The sequence below is a fragment of the Hyposmocoma kahamanoa genome, unplaced genomic scaffold (genome assembly GCF_003589595.1).
Source record: "Hyposmocoma kahamanoa isolate Upper Pololo Valley unplaced genomic scaffold, ASM358959v1 99879, whole genome shotgun sequence".
Lineage (NCBI taxonomy): Eukaryota > Metazoa > Arthropoda > Insecta > Lepidoptera > Cosmopterigidae > Hyposmocoma > Hyposmocoma kahamanoa.
In genome coordinates, this window is record NW_020656077.1 from 8,906,977 (window position 1) to 8,924,595 (window position 17,619).

Below are 17,619 nucleotides of genomic sequence, written 5' to 3' on the forward strand. Positions count from 1 at the left end.
ACCTCAATTCTAATATCAGTCAAGATGAAGTTTTATTCGAAATGAAATGTCATTATCAAAACAATTTTGACAAATTTCACACGTTACTTGATATCGAACGATATGATAGTTGGAGCCGACTGTAGTTGTATCTATGAATTAAATAAAAACTGTGTGACATCTTAGAGGATGGAAAAAAACGTGACATGCGTGAGTTTTTATTTGCCGCCATTTCGCCAGTCATAACATACGGTCCCTGAATACATCATAGAAAGCTTATAATATGTGTAAGCAGTGTATGTACCTGTACATAATTAGGCATTAAAACTTTCATTATGTACCAGTCACATAAACTACTAATATTATGTAAGTGTTTTATTGCAAAAAGACATTAGGTAATAGACAAGTAAGTAAATTGTGTATAATTTACTTAATATGTCATAGTAATATATAAGTTTTCCTTTAATTAATAAATAAAACCACAAAACCTATACAAGTGTATACAATTTTTATTTTATCATCTTACATTTATCGTTTTAGTGTTAGAAACCACGTAAAAAAATACAAGAAAAATACATCAGAAATTAATATTAAAAAAATACTGTTTTAGAAAGAAAGATTTACAGATTTTACACTTAGGGTATACACATAAATGCATTTCACACTAAGTTAGTACGCAATTGACTGATCTTTTAGACCGTAAATGAAGGTAAATTTAAATTGCAATTATTCCTAAAGGCGTGACTGCAATAAACTTAAAATTCCTTATACAAATCACTACCAATAATTAACTACATGCAATTCTCAAACTAGAGTTGTACGAATTGGGTAATTGTACAGACAAATCAAGATTATACGATACTTTGGAAGAGACAGGACATAACAGTACATTGTCTATTTATTACGGGCGGTAAATAAGGAATTACAAACGAGACTATTAGAAGCCCGAAGTCGAACACTGAGGGCCACTAAGATCTTTCGGAGTTGTGAATCGTAATTCCCGTACCGCCCATGAAACACAATGTTTTTCATCACACTTGCACGTAAATAGTATCATTGTATGCATGGTAACTTGACTATTAAAGCCCCAAATAAAACCCTCAAGCTTGTTTCTACTCATTACAGTCACGGTCATGTAATTAGACGAAAAAAGGTCCAAGGGTTTTATTTGAGGCATTATAGTCAAGTTAGACTGCATGCAATCATACCATTTAAATGCAGGTGTGACAAAAAATTATTTTTTATCGATATAATTAGGTTGCATAGAGTTCTTGGACATTGGATACAATCCGGTTTTAATATCTTAAGAGCAATTCATTAATTTACTTTTCTCAAAATGTCCTACGACTATGAAAAAACAAACGCACGTGAAAATAAGTCGATCTAAAATGCCTGGTTTGCTTGAAAAGCAAATATAAACGAATTAGGTCCTAAAAAGTTATTTAATCTCCAACTATCGCACTTTAAAACCAAATACTGTCGTAACTCCAAAATTGTTGGAACAGAAAAAGACGTAATTTGAAATTTTAAAAAACCGAATTGATTTTGATGATTATTTTTATGTGTTATGTTCATGTATTTACTTATATTATTGGTTAAATTCCGTAATTTCGAGTTACGACAGTTATTTAGTTTCATGTGCGATATTTTAATTTTTTTCTTCGCACTTTCTTCGTCTTAGTATAAAGTGGGCGTTTAAACAAAAAGCACTTAGAAAAAGATTGCTTTTTAAAATAAGCACATAAGCACGCTTTTCATTTTAAACGTAAGCGTTAACAACGTGCTTATGTTTCAAGTTCCGCCATCTATGTTTCCTAAACAAATTAATTCGTCAATGTGAATAATAATTTTATAAATAAAAATAAAACTCGTGTTTTACAAATAGAGTTACTAATCTTCAAACCTTTAGTGCTTTACTCTTGTTTTTCGGTATCAGCGCACAGTTACAAGCATTCTTTAACACAAAAGTCTATGCACTTGAACGTTTTTCTAAACGTTTTTATAAAAAAGCACGTATAAACGTTTAAAAAAATTTTGCAGTCTTTCCCATCTCTACTTAGTATCGACAAATCCCGACATTCTAAAACTGTCAGTCCTAATTTGTTCATTCTATTTAATATTAGCGTTAGGAACGGTAATTTAACTGAGCATTAAATACATTAAACTTAATCATAAGCCAAATAAATACGTTAGTATTAAATAGAAAACCAATTTATTTCAACGTCGCTTTTTTTGGGGAGAATATATTTAGAAACAAGAAACTCAATATATTTATGCCTAAGTTTAGATGATTTATTGCCACGGAGAAACCTTGCTTTGTTGCGGCTTAAAAAATTATTGTTGACACACATTATCCCACTTGAAATCGACGACAAGTAATTGTAACTTGAAAAGAAAACCGTCTCAAATTCGATTTCCATTGGATCCCCTCATCACATTCTGACCTCTTGGTGACAATAAGACTGTTACGGACTCCTTCGTACATTTTGTACTTTTTTCTGGTTGTCGTGGCGACGGTGATTTGTTGAAAAATAATTAGTAATTTGTGATAGCCGAAACAGCATCGTGGGCATCAGGGGCACCTCTAGAGTATACCCTTTCAAACAAATAAAGAATTTTCAATATCGGTGAGTACACTATCATGCCTATAAAACTTGAGGCTTTTCCTCGATTTCCATGGGATCCTCTCATCAAATTCTGACTTGGTGACAATGGGACCACCACGAGAGTGCACACTTTCAAACAAAAAAGAATATTCAAAATCGGTCCACAATTGACAGAAAAATCGGAAACCTACATACAACCGAACGTATAACTCCTCCATTCTTGATCCTCCTTTTTTTCGAACTCGGTTAAAAAATCAATTTGACAGAATGCGCGACTATAATAATACTCAAGTAGAGAGAAGGTAGAGTCAACAATACTTATTTCGTTAGATAATGTTTATTCCCCAGCAAAAAGGTCGTTTTGTTTAGGCCTTGGGCACGGTCCAGACACGGGTGTTGGCGTCCTGGCCCACGGAAACCACTGATTCGTCGTCCAACCACGCCAGGCCTGTGATCTGGCTCTGTGGGTGAGCATCTGGAAAAATAATCGGGTAAGAGGAACATGAGTTATTTTAAGATCGATTTTATTTATGAATATGAATCTTAATCTTAATTTGAATACGTTTGAAAACAATGAATTAGTTGAACAACGATAGTAAAAAAAAAGTTTATACGATTTAACACATTGATACTTTCAACATTATATTAGGTAGTAAGAAATGGGGTAACGTGCGACCTTAGAATTATTTTAAATTGTTTCTTTTTTTTATTTTAATTATAATTTATTAGACTGGTACAAAAAACCTCTACAACGGAGAAATCAACTTGAACAATCTTCGTTACATAATCTGTCGAATTGATAAATATCAGAATCGGAGCTAAAGAGCACGTCGTTTCACTATAGTAAAGAAAACAGAGTTCTTGAAGTATGGCATTTCTTGTCTATGGTTGCTTGTCAATAATTATGGAACTTCATAGGCACGCTTATGTCAAAAGCATGTTAAATGGTTGGAAGGAGTATAAAAATAGTTATTTGTTATGAAGGCTGCAACGTTGTTGTTTGACGCGAGTGCTGTATTGAAACTTGAGCAAGCGAAGGAAGCTAAGATTTCAATCTCAGCTTAGGCTCAGGTCAAAAATAAAATCCTGAGCGTAGCTATGGTTTCGAGCCACGAAACGAAAACAACTTTGCTACCGAGCGAAACACACAACATGTCACCTCATTATAGCGAGGAAAATGGCAGATTAAAGAAAAACAGTTCAACTGTAAGAAATCAGTTTTAATAAACGAAATTATTTATCGTTGTCAATTTAATGTCAACAATAATAAGAATAAATACCAACTAATTTATAAGGATTTATATTACATTTTATCATATATTTATTACATATTACATTAGTTGAATGTGTCATTTTTTTTTCATCGAAAGAAAAAGTTGTGAGGTGCAACACAGTTCATCGTCAGTTAGGATTTCAAAAATCTATTCCACTGTAGCGAGGAAAAAACGCTTTTGCGCGCGGATTTCCCATGAGAAAGAAAGCCGAGCTAGTGAGGTAAAAACGTATTTTTTACACGGTTATACTCTTTGTTTACATTTTGGAAACCTAATTATGATTCATACTGTTCATCATACTTGCTTTTAACAAATAAAACGGAAAAAACCTTGGAACGTCATGAATTAATACTTTATGTGACTGTTACATAATGAAAGGCATGAAAATACGAGTGAGGGTTTCTCACGAGTGTTTTAATGCCTAATTATATACAGGTACATACACTGCTTTATCTACACACATATTATAAGCTCTGTGATGTGTTCAGGAACCGCATGTTACGACTGGCGAAAAGGCGGGAAATAAAAACTTTTCTCACGCATGTCACACAACCGTAGTTTTTATTTAATTCATGGACAAACTAGAGTCGGCCCCAACTATCATATCATTCGACATCAAGTAACGTGTGAAATTGTGAAAATTGTTTGATAATGACATTTAATTTCGAATAAAACTTCATCTCGACTGATATTAGAATTGAGCTCCAATCAAATTGTTTTGTTTTTCAGAGATGTTCGAAATTTGAATGTAATAATAAAATCGAACTCGATGTTATTATGAAATTTGTTCTAACAAAACAGTTTATCATAAAGATAAAATTATATTAAAAAAAAGCTATAGATAAAAAATGACTGGTCGTAATTTGCGATTTTGGAACACATCATAGAGGGTTTATGTGTGTAGATAAATTAATTAAAAGAAAGTTTTACGTACTCTTAATGATAGTATGCTTCGCGGGTGCGTCGACGCTCCAGATGATGATACTGGTGTCCAACGAGCCGGACGCAATGCGCTTTGAATCCGGGGACCAGGCCACGCAGTTGACGCGTGCGGTGTGGAAGCCCCACTCCTTATTATGAGCCAGCTGGAAAGTATAATTATTAAGTATTTACTCTGATGAAAAATCCCAAACAGACATAAGCCTGCAGTACTAATTAATATATTTTAATAATTCTAATTTCCGTTATTAATTAATAAAAAATTTAACTTAATAAAAATTCATATTGTTACAATAAAATAATTTGTTAAACAATGTAGGGTAAATTGGAATGTTTCTTTGTAAAATTAAAATAAGGTATTTAATTAATAATTTTGTAACTATAGTGAAAACATAGAGTGGTTCGCATTAATATTAGACGTAACTGGTTGGTTGTAACACCTGCGACCATGGGACCTGTAAAGGGCCAGAAACGTTGGTTTGTTTGAAAAAACAAATATACGCGATTTAATATGTAACAATCGCGAAAGCCTAAGAACTCGATAAGTACAATTATATTAAACAAAAAGCGTAAATAACGCTAATGCTTAATGGCAATACTCGTCGTAGACGATTCACAACCTTTGGAAAACGTTAACGTTTCGGTCTGGTTGCACTGGCCGTGGTTACGGGGCTAACGGCCCTTTGGTAAATTAAAAATAAGGTATTTAAATTCCTTATATACACGCACATAACATTAATAACTTCATTCATCATTCACTAGCAGCAGAGCTCCTAGGTGGGCGACTTGTTCGGTCCATCACTTGATCTCTACCATATGGTATGGTATTGTCTAGGTGAGGTATAACGTCTGGAACGGTATGCTAGAAGACGTCGATTCGAATCCGGCCGGATCGAAGGGATTTTTTCTGAGTGTTCGATCTTTGTATTAATAATTATAACAAACTAATGGAGTAACTTCACATAAAAAATAATTGAATATCATTTCAATAAAAATTTAAATACAATGAATACCGATATCTCTAGCCGGGACTGGTAGCTGTAAAGGTATCTAACTGGGTGACGAAATATCATAGATTTCTCATAGATGGCGCTACGGCTAAAAAGTCGTTGAAAAACCAAATACAAAGATACGACTCAAGCACATAGAAGAATTCGTGAGGTCCGTTGGTTCGTTCCGTGGCTTAGTTGGTATACCGTCTGGCAAGGTATGCCAGAAGACATCGGTTCGAAGGAATTTTTCCTGAGTGTCCGATCTTTATATTAATAATTATACGTAACTGCACCGATTCGTCTTATCTTTCGAGTACAGTAGGACAAAAGAGTGAGCCGTGTCGGTAACGCACGTGCCATCTGTATAGTGCAAACAACTAGTTTAAACACTTTTACGCATTGACACTTAATTCTAAACTTGATAATCTTTACGGAACTAACTTTGTTGAGTTAGTAAGAAAAGAGTCTGCAGTCGGTATTTTATGAAGTAATTGCGTTCCCATTACGTCGTGACGACAGATAATCGTGCATTTTAAAGTGTCGTGGCTTGTATATTTAAATGAAGTTGTTCATTAGTATAACACGATTAATTGTCGTTTCTTGACGATACGACGACAGGCTGCCAAGTCAATGGGAAGAGCTAGAACGACTGTCGCGTAGGACGATAAATAAAACGTCACCGTAAAAACGTGACGACAGATAATCGCAGCTACTATTGTCGTCACGTTTTATCTATCGTTGTCTGCAGGTGTTCCGCTCCCTACTTTCCCCTCTCGTCTCCCGCGCCCTCGGCTGTGCATCAAAACGATTCTGTCGCGCAAACGACAAGGTGGCTGCCGTGAACCGATAAATTGTCGTGACAATCCAGTGGGAATGATTAGACACGACAGTCGTTGAACGAGAAAAAAAAACGTCCACGACACAGTCACGACAGACAGTCGTGGAACAGGCTAAAAGCGACAGTGAACGAGCCCTCTAGAAATAATTCAAAACTAAAATTCAGAAAAAGCATTTAACGCGTCCATAACTCGTCCGATAATTAAGTCCATATACGCTTTGTGTAAAAGAAGTGTTAATTGATTTTATTGCTGTATTGTAATAGAAAGGATAAGCCGTTCCAAGAGATAACATTAATAGGTGCAAAAATATTTCTTCAACTATACCATCTCAGCCAGTTTCAGGTCACGGTTGGACCACGAGGGCTATATTTTTAACCACATCATTACCTGGTCTCAAAACAAGGAAATTCCACCACCAGTACCAGACCATCGGAGTTCACTCTGTGGCACTGTGACAAGAACCAATCTAGAAAAGTTCATTTCCTGATATCGCTGCCTTTTAAGAACAATGGCACAAACCAAAATAGTTCATATTTTTTTTTGTAATACAGTTGAATTCGGAATGTACTAAATTATATTGTAAAAAAAAACCGAGCTTATTATTAAAAAACACCGAGCTAAAATAAACAAGTGACAACATGGACCGGCGTAGGACTTGTCAACTTTGCGCGTTAGATATTGCTTCAGATGTCTCTGAACCAAAATCATGATGAATTAATTAATTTTCACATAAGTCACTATTCTACAAAGCCATCGATATGATCCTACCGGGAATCGAACCCGGGACCACCTCATCCAGTGCCGACAATATAAACCGACGGACCACCGAAGATTTTCAGCAACAATGAAATTATAACCTTGTAATCTTCTGTGGAGTAGAGGATCAGCTTCCTGTTGGCGTCACACGCCACGAGGTACTGCGAGTCGGGACTGAAACGCACGTCTGTCACCGCGCCCAGGTGTTCCAGTTCCACGCCCGACGTCAGAGTACGCACATCCAGCGTGAACAGGTGCACCTTATTATCAGCGCCTGTCTCAAAAAAAAAACAATATTACAGGTCTACCGCTTAACCGAGTCGGTTCACTATAAAATAAGATTGACACGCAAAGCTAACTATAGAATCGTGCAGACCTCTGTTCAAAAAGTTGAATATCATTAGATAGACACATTTGTAAAACGGGTACTGTTTTACAAATGTGACTATCTTAAAACGTGGAAACAGTTAAACATAAGGAAACTTCAACTTCGACATCAATTTCATAATATGTTGCGGGTACCACATTGTATTGAAAATAGTCCATAATTTATGGACAAAAAATTTTTTAACTCGCTACCTAGTGACCTATGAGATGCCATTACAGCCACTAAACGCATTTAGACGTGAAATAAATATAATGCTACTTAAAGGTTGTTTACTACTCCGTAAATGAATTTCTGGAACGCAAAAACAACTCGCAGATCAAATAAACCGACATCTGTACGACTGAAATACATATCATCTAACCTGTATTTTGCTATGTTAATGTAATATAATCCTTTTTTAAATATATAATAGACACACGCTTGGCCACAATCTCACCCTCCACTCACTCCTTCTCCGTACGCATCAGAAAGGAGGAAGCAAAGCGCTTAGTGCGAACAGGTGGAATATCAACGACAAAAGAATGGAGTGCTCTGGACCTTCTAGTCGACCGAAGGAGGAACGGTGAGGGTGGAACTAAATTGAAAATCATAGTAATAAAATCCTATGATAATTGAATATTGATGTCTTAGACATGATATAAATTTAATACGATAAGATAATCTGAACTAATTAGTGACTTCCATAATTTGTAGTAGTTTACTTAAGAATATTTGTCCGCCATTATGGGTAGATTTTTTGTGACACTTTAGCACTATTATTTACTAAACATCAAATTGTTACACCAAAAAACCACACAAACAAACAAATTTCATTTCATAAATAATATTCGACCAAATTAAAAGAAGCGGGGCTCCTTTTGAAAGAGCTCGACGAGGGAAGTACTGCCACCTTACCTATTTCTGCCGGTAATGTGAACATTACTGCGTTCCGGTTTTGAAGGGTACTGGTGAAATTACAGGCACATGGGACTTGTCAACTTATGTCTAAGGGTGACGGGCGCAGTGGCAGTGCGCCTCAGTTCTTTGCGATTTAACGCTCTGAGTGGCACTGCAACTGTTATGGACAGGCGTGTATCTTACCATCAGGCGCACGATTTGCTGGTCCCGTCGCTTAGTAGTATATAAAAAAGAAGCATGATGCAAATGAAGCTTCATACACGACATTGTCTTTTAATTTACGCACACACTCAACATAGCCCCGCACTAGGAAAACCTTGTGTCGCGGGTGCCATGGACACACACACAGACACACAATTTACACCCAAACTCGCGAGAGAAATAAATGTAGGCAATATAAATATTTATCCCGGCCCGGGAATCGAACCTGGCATCCCTGCGTGGCAGTCAGGCATGGTAGCCGTTCGGACACTAAGGGTCGTATTCTAGAACTCTACTCAATACTCAAGTCAGGACTTGAGTATTGCAGTGAGCACTGAAAATCATACTCAAGTCCTTGCCATTAGAATCGTATTTCCTGTGCTTGAAATCATACTCCAGTCTGCTCAAATCCTGACTTGAGACTTTAGTAGAGTTCTGGAATACGACCCTAAGGCAGTTAACTGGTCTGGACTATTTGGTCTAATATTACTTATTTGACAGTAAATGTTTCAGACGGATGTTGGACGCAGAACGAAAGTAGACCTGAGGTGCGGGAGGAGTGACAGTTCACATAATAGTTATGTCGCTCTGCACAAGGGATAATTTCAACAAGTTTTTTCTGACGATATTAAATGAAAAAATACCAATGTCTTGTCTATTCATTTCAATTATCGTTGCACATAACAACAGTTTACTAATTCGGTACCATTGACTTACAATTATATGGACGTCGGGTCCACGCTAAAAAGTGTCCGAAATTATAGGGCGTTAAAATCGTATATCGTCATTCACGCTTTAGTCTTCGTTTCTTCGACTAACAGCGAAGCAAGCAAAATTAGACAGTACTGCGATGACATTACAATTTAAATTCAACGTTTTAGCTTTTTCATATTCCTTTACATGTCACTACGTTTAAATAGGTTGACTTGGGACATTTTTTTCGTGGTTTTTGTATTAGACCCGTCGTCCATTTATTTGTAAGTCAATGTTCGGTAGGCACATTTTTCAAACAATCTTTTCTTATTTAGTGTTGCCTTGATGAAGCGTTAATTGAGACTGTGTTTTACCCATCGTCATCGTCATTTAATTTGTTTGAAAACAATCTGCCAAATCATTACGGTGATAACTGCGCTCCGGTTGTCAGCCCGAATTCGAAACAATTGACGGGTGACGTCAATCGTTTCACTTGAAAACGAAACTTGAGCCTTGCTATAATGAACGAAAATTTAAAAAATGCTGTTTTTGGAATGAAACAGACCCCCATAGTTAGATATATCTTTATTACAATAAATACAGAGTATTTTTGGAATGTACGGAGACGTACACACAGATCAGTTGTTGGCGCTGTACTATTTCAGCTTTCTAATTTGTGATTTCAGCACAAACGAGAGTTGATATTTAAAAGTGATAGGTCCATTTGCCTCATGAGTTGCCACGGTTGGATGGCCCTTATTTCGTCTCCATTTCTGGTCATATACTCGTTTTACCATTGCCAGAGGCGCCATCTTGTTAGAGCGCTCTTTTAACAAGAAAATATTTGTTTTCATATAATATTGATTGTTTCTCATGTTAAAGATATTTATGTTAAGAAAACTATTAATTTTAATATGGAAAATAATGACAGACATGACATTAATACGAGGAATAAAAATAAACTAGCTGTTGGCTGTCATCTTCACAAAGTCTCAAATTCATTTAAGGAAATGTATACGCTTCTATAATAAGATTCCAATTGACTTTCAATATTTAACATTTACGAGGTTTAAAACTGTAGTGAAACAAAAACTTTATTCTAAAGTCTTCTGGGTGCTTGAATGACAAAAATCCGTGGCAGTCACTCGATAGATGTTAAAATTAAACATTGTCAAAGTCAAAGTCAAAGTCAAAGATGATTTATTCCATAGGTAAAATAAATTTACACTTGAAAACGTCACATTTAAGGTACTGCTCGTTCACTACGCTGACCTCCCTGAGAAGAACGAGCAAGAAACTCTAGGGATTGCTCTTTTCAAATAAACTTAAATGCTATGGAATACATTTTGAATCAAATTTGTGTGGATTCAGGAGCCATGTCGTCTTTCCATACATCTTTATCTAACACGTAGTCTTCAATTTTGTAATATGATTTTTCGATCAAAATATTTTTAATGTAGTTTTTAAACTTAGGAAATGATAAACTTAATATATGCTCCGGAATCTTATTGTAAAAACGTATACAGTTCCCCATAAAAGAGTTGTTTACCTTGGTTAAACGAAATCGTGGTACCATGAGTTTGGACTTAGCTCTAAGGTTAATATTATGGATATCTTCTTTCTTATTGAAATTATGTATATTTTTACGGGCATATAAAATATTTGAGTAAATGTACTGTGATGCCACAGTCATGATACCAGTCTCCTTAAACTTTTCTCTGAGAGATACCCGAGAGCCTAGACGGTACACAGAACGAATCGCTCGTTTTTGCAATACAAATATGGTTTGAATATCTGCCGCTTTACCCCACATGAGAATCCCGTAGGACATTATACTATGGAAGTAACTAAAATAAACTAGTCTAGCAGTACTAACATCGGTAAGCTCACGTATTCTGCGGACTGCGTATGCAGCGGAGCTTAATCTGCTGGCTAGGGACGATATATGTGGAAACCACTGAAGTTTACTATCTAAGGTCACTCCCAAGAAGACTGCTTTATTAACAAGGTCTAACTTTTCTCCGTTTATTTCTATGCTTGGACTAGTCGATTTTACGTTAGGTAATTCAAATTTAACACATTTTGTCTTCTTGGCATTAAGCAATAAATTGTTAGCATTAAACCAATAAACTACTTTAGAGAGGGTATCATTAATACGGTCATAGTTAATGTCATGTCTGTCTGTTTTAAAAATCAAGGATGTGTCATCAGCAAACAACACTATTTCGCAATGGTCCTTAACAAAGAATGGCAGATCATTAATATAAATCAGAAATAAGAAAGGTCCAAGTATTGAGCCCTGCGGAACACCCATTTTTACTGGAGAACCCAAAGAAGTCGCTCCATTTATGCCTACTTTCTGAATTCTACCGTTGAGATATGATGAGACAAGTTTCGACGCCTTGCCATTTACACCGTAATGTTCCAGCTTACTAATAAGAGTATTATGATCAACGCAATCAAATGCCTTTGAGAGGTCACACAAAAACACCAATAGCGTTCTGGGATCTTTCCCAAGCATCAAAGATGTGTTTTAGTAACGCTACCCCCGCATCGCTAGTCGATCTACCACTAGTAAACCCGTATTGTTCACTATGAAAAATATGATTCCTACCGAAATAGGACAGTAATTGAGATAGCATAACCTTTTCGAATATTTTACTTAAAGCTGGTAAAATTGAAATGGGCCTATAGTTGCTAGGATCAACTTTCCTACCGCTTTTGAATAAGGGAATAACCTTGCTGTATTTCATTAAATCGGGAAAAACACCTTCGTCAACGCACCTATTGAAAGCTACAGCTAACTGTGGGGAAATGAGATTAATAACTGAGTCTATAACTTTAGTTGATATGCCCCAGAGATCTTCAGTTTTTTTAACATGTATTGACTTAAAAGCTTTTATGATGTCTTGTGGATTAACATGACGAAAATTAAATAAACTGCCACAAACGTTAACATTTTCCTTTAGGAGATCAATAGCAAGTGAAGGGGAGGAATTTAATGATTTTGTAGTGTTCACAGCAATTTCCGAAAAGAACGATTCAAAAGCTTGGGCTACTTTATCTTTAGATTTTATAAGTTTGCTGTCTAATTCTAAAACTATATCTCTATCGTGTAGTTTAACCCTGCCTGACTCTTTATTTATTATGCTCCAAGTAGTTTTAGATTTATTTATCGATTGTCTAATTTTGTCGCTGTGAAACTTAACCTTAGCAGCTATACAAACTTTTTTAAATATTTTCGAATAAATTCTAACATATTCTATGAAATTGGAATTATTATTATAAGTTTTCATAGCATATAGCTCATACAAACGAGACCTACTCTTATGAATACCTACTGTTGCCCAGTCGTTGAATTTAGTCTCTCTATGGAAAGTTAATGTTTTCGATTTAAATATATTGTCAAATTCATTTTTAATTAAACCAAATATCGTGTTATATAAAGTATTTGGATCCTCCGGTATATGGGATAGGGAATTTAAACTGTTGCCGATATTATTTTGAAATCTAATTATTCGTTCTGTGGTAATCGGTCTGCAGAGAAATTGGTCTACCTTCTTGCTCATTTTACAATTAAAAGAAGCCAATTGGCCACTATGGTCGGATCTTAAGCAATTTATTATTGATTTAGACACTGCGTCTGTGTTACAAAAGATGTTATCAATACAAGTAGAAGAGGAGGCAGTAATGCGAGTTGGTTCTAAAAAAAGATTAATCAAGTTAAAACTTTGAAATAAATTAATGAGTCTTGCAGAAGTAGAACAGTTTTCCAACAGGTTTACATTGAAATCTCCACATATTACTACGTTTTTTTTGGTTGGAAAAATCCGCTTTAAACTGTCTTCCATAATTAATTCAAACTCGTTAAAATTAGCAGAGGGGGGCCTGTATACACATAAGACGACAAACTGATCCAATTCCACACATGAAATCTCAATAGTTCGTTCAGTAGAAAGATTTGTGATATCCTTACGCTCTTTAAATTTTAAGTTACGCTTAATAATAATCATGGATCCGCCTCTACTTAAGCTCTTTCTTATGAACGAACTGACTATTACATAATTTTCTATATTGTTAATGGCTTCGTAATCTTTCAGCCAGTGTTCTGTAACACAAAACACGTCAACGGAAATATCGTGCAAAAAAAGACTTATTTCTAATATTTTGCCAGAAAAGCCTTGAATATTTTGATGTACTACATGGAAACGATTAGACTTTTCTGTTGTCGTGTTTTTTAGTTTAAATTATGGTTAGTAAAATGTATACTGTTGCTACTTAAAGTAGGAGCATTGTCGTGGGACTGTGTTATATCTTCTATAACAGCGTCCTTAATATTAAAAGATAGCAAACTAGCTATATGTCTTAGATACCTTAGGGGTAAAAGTAAATTATCCTCAAAAAGTTTGAAGTTCCTTACGAACTTATTAATGTCAAAACAAAATATAACGTCACTATGACGGCAAGTCAAATTATGTATGTGCGAATTTATGTTATATATATACTTATTACGAGCGACGCCTAGGTTAGAGCAGTAAGGGAATGCACTTAGTATGAATTTACACCCACACTTCTCATGAATTCTCAAGAACACGTCAATGCTACTATTTACTTCTTTTTTACTAATGTTAGTACTATCACCTATTATAAGAATCACTGTTGTATATTTATCAAAGTTGCAATCACTTAACAGTGTAATAATTTGACTAAAAGTAGCTCCTGGATAGCAATAGTTGACTATCCTTTGTTTTAAGTGGTTACTAATTTATAATGATAAATGTATTCAAATGTGTATTTACAAAGAGCAGGCCCTAGAGTCTCTTGCTAATTCTTCTCAGGGGAATCTGCCTCAGGAATGAGCAGTAGAGTTAACAAGTATGACGATTTCAAGTGTAATTTGCGTGTCTATGAAATAATCATTATTTGGCGTTGAATCAATTGCAAAATAACTATGTGCACTTTGAACTCACCGCCGACAGCGACATGTCTAGATTTGGGGTCGATTGCAACGCATGTAGGCTCGAACTTGAGTGGCAGACTCGACTGCTTGCTGTCGCCAATTATAACCAAAAGCTGGAAAAGTACACATTATATATTTTGACGGATTTTAAACGACAGTAATGCTTAGTGCATTTAAAAGCATAAAACGATTTATATGCAGGTGATACTGGTGAAACGTTTATGTATTTTTTTACACTGATAATTATCCATGATAACATTGATAACATAATTATCCAAGATAATTTTCTGTGCATTCTACTTCGTACTATTTCTCATTACAATGATTTGTTTATTATTGTTATCTGGTAAAAATAAATAATTATATAGTCAGTGCCTGGGTGGTTAAATTGATATTCGCGCTGACTGTACTTATTACAATTTAACAGGTACAGTCAAGAGCACGTCAATCTTGACACTTTGTACTTTGGACCGTTCTTGTCCTTAGCGGCATGGAGTTTAAGTCTTAAGTGTCAAGGTTCACGTGCTCCTAACCCTGTACAAGGTCCAGTACACGTCAAGCTTGACACTTTAAATATACCCGACTCTATACCCTTTGCGATAAAAACCAGCAAAAATATCATACCTCTTTGACTGTAGCAATAATTGTAGTATCGTCATCCAGAATGTAATCCATTCCGCGCGGCTGCGACCCCAGGGGCACAGATTCGGCAGTGTACGTCGGTACCTCGCCTGGCAGCAAAACAAAAAAATATTATGGAACCAGCCTTCACACTGTATCACGGACATTATCAATTGCCACAAAAAGAAATAGAATGTAACAACTTTTTAACTGCCTACGTGGCTTAACGGTTACCATGCTGGTCTGCCACGCAGAGGTCCCGCGTTCGATTCCCGGGCCGGGAGAAATACCTACAAACCGTGACTGGTAGGATTACCTCTCCCACGTGGCGACGCTTCGTGAGAAAGGTGATTTGAAAATTAATGTAAAAAAAAAATTATCTAATAACACTAATTTATAAGCACTTTTCTAGTTATTATTACTAACAACTTATGAAACTCGTTGTCTGAAATAAAATAATTTTAATTTTTTTTAAGGGTAGCGAACTAGGGGATGAATTCGATTTCGCGGATTTTCCGGTAACCGATTTCAATAAAACTTGGCCAATAGACGTAATTCCACGAACTTTTAAGGTAGGTTTTTTTGTAAAAAAGTTCGATCCACTTGTTATTGAAAAAAAATTGTTATTAGCCATTGACTTACAATTAGATGGACGTCGGGTCCGCGCTAAAAAGTGTCCGCACTTGTAAGGCGCTAAAATCGTATACAGAGCGCCAAACTCCGCTTTAGTCTTCATTTGTTCGACTGACAGCGCGATACTGCGATGACATTACAATTTAAATTTCGAATAGGTTGACTTGGGACATTTTTTCGTGGTTTTTGTATTAGACCCGTCGTCCATTCATTTGTAAGTCAATGTTATTAGCAGAAAAATCTTGTTGAACTTATCCCGTGCAAAACTCGACATAACTGTTACTTTCATTCCTCCCTCACCACGCAACTACTTCAAGAACCGACTCAGTAGCTACCGCTTACGATAAGCCTGTATAATGATAATTATTTTTTACAATAATATCAAGTGACGGGACGAACAAGTCGTGTGAACACGCCTGTCCATAACAGTTGCAGTGTCATTGAGTGCTTTAAATCGCAAGACATAAGTTGACAAGTCCCATGTGACTGTAAATTCACCAGCACCCTTACCCTTCAAAACCGGAATTCAGTAATGCTGACATTATTGCTTGGCGGCAGAAATAGGCATGGTGGCAGTACTACCCTGGACGAGCTCTTTCACAAGGCTCTAATGCTACTAAGTATTTGACCTCCATCTCACCTGATGGAAAGTGACGATAAGATTCCTGAAGGAAGTCGAGTGGCACGAGGGTCCCGCACCCACGTTGAGTTGCAGAAACCAGCCCGTTACGCTATACCATAGTCAGAGGAGGAACGATGCGGGTAATTGCACTTAAAAAGATACCTTCAGCTTGGGGCTTGCCACGTCGAAGAGAATCGTCGATGCCGCACGTAAGCAGCGAACCGTCCTTCGTGGCGCGCATGCCGTTGACCTGGTTGCCGTGCCCTTGTCCCAAGATGTGACGGCCTTCACCTGGACGAAACAACAAACAATATAATACATAATAAATAATAATAATTACATGAGATTATTGACCCGAAACAGCACTATAGTCTGTCTTTTTGAAGATGGAGTAAAAAGACAGTTCTTTTTTTTTTAATTTATTGCATGACCTGGATACAAAGTCCTTGAGTCGAAAACATGTTAACACTAACAAAACAAAGGCTTGGAACTTAGAACATATTCAAATTAAGTAATTATTTACAAATATGTTAACAATTAAATTTTTTCTACAGTACTTATAATACACTTATATGAGTGGAATAAAAAACACATTATTGGATAGTACGTCCTGAACGCGGCGGGGAACACTGACTGGTTTCGCACACAACTGCTGTCACTTGTGTCTTTCAAAAGAAGAGACCGTTGGTTGTTGCAAGTTAGGTCAGTTGAAAATAATATGCTTTAAAACTGCTTCTTCTTCAGTGCAGTTGGGACATCGTGTGTTATTTAGCACCGTTATTCTATTCAGATGAGTCGGAACCACAGACATATATCTAGATAGACGCCGCAAGTACATAAATTTGTATGAAAACCGAACGTGACACATTGTATGTATCCACCACGACGTCACAAGAACTATTTAGTGATGAGAAACCTTCCGCGCTAAATCGATTGATTGAACGGAATACACGTATTCCATTCAATTAATCGATTCAAGTATTCGTTGAAAGTAGTCGTGAAATATTAATACAGTAGAAAAATATCAAAACAAGATAGTTACGTCCTTTATTAAAAGTTGTTTTTAAAAAATTTTGATTACTTAATAATTTAAACTTTAATTTTTAATCAACTTCAAATATTAAAACTATTGTCCTTGAAATATATAACTGTCTTTTGTAATAGAAGATGAATTTTGTGAAGTCATGGAACACCATGACTTCACAAAATTCACCAAAAA

At 35.9% G+C, this 17,619-nt stretch overlaps 1 protein-coding gene across 1 annotated transcript in view; it reads right to left on the reverse strand.

Moving 5' to 3' along the window:
• Positions 1 to 1,949: 1,949 nt before the first annotated feature.
• The window catches only part of LOC113239451 (actin-interacting protein 1), a 31,582-nt gene continuing 15,912 nt past the window's right edge, over positions 1,950 to 17,619 (reverse strand). Inside the window, exons 8-13 of the mRNA XM_026476464.1 lie at positions 16,563 to 16,691; positions 15,149 to 15,255; positions 14,535 to 14,637; positions 7,487 to 7,659; positions 4,794 to 4,944; positions 1,950 to 3,060 (exon numbers count right to left, since the gene is read on the reverse strand). Of these exons, the coding sequence (XP_026332249.1) occupies positions 2,951 to 3,060; positions 4,794 to 4,944; positions 7,487 to 7,659; positions 14,535 to 14,637; positions 15,149 to 15,255; positions 16,563 to 16,691 (773 nt within the window). The 3' untranslated portion in view covers positions 1,950 to 2,950. The remainder of the gene's footprint in view (positions 3,061 to 4,793; positions 4,945 to 7,486; positions 7,660 to 14,534; positions 14,638 to 15,148; positions 15,256 to 16,562; positions 16,692 to 17,619) is intronic.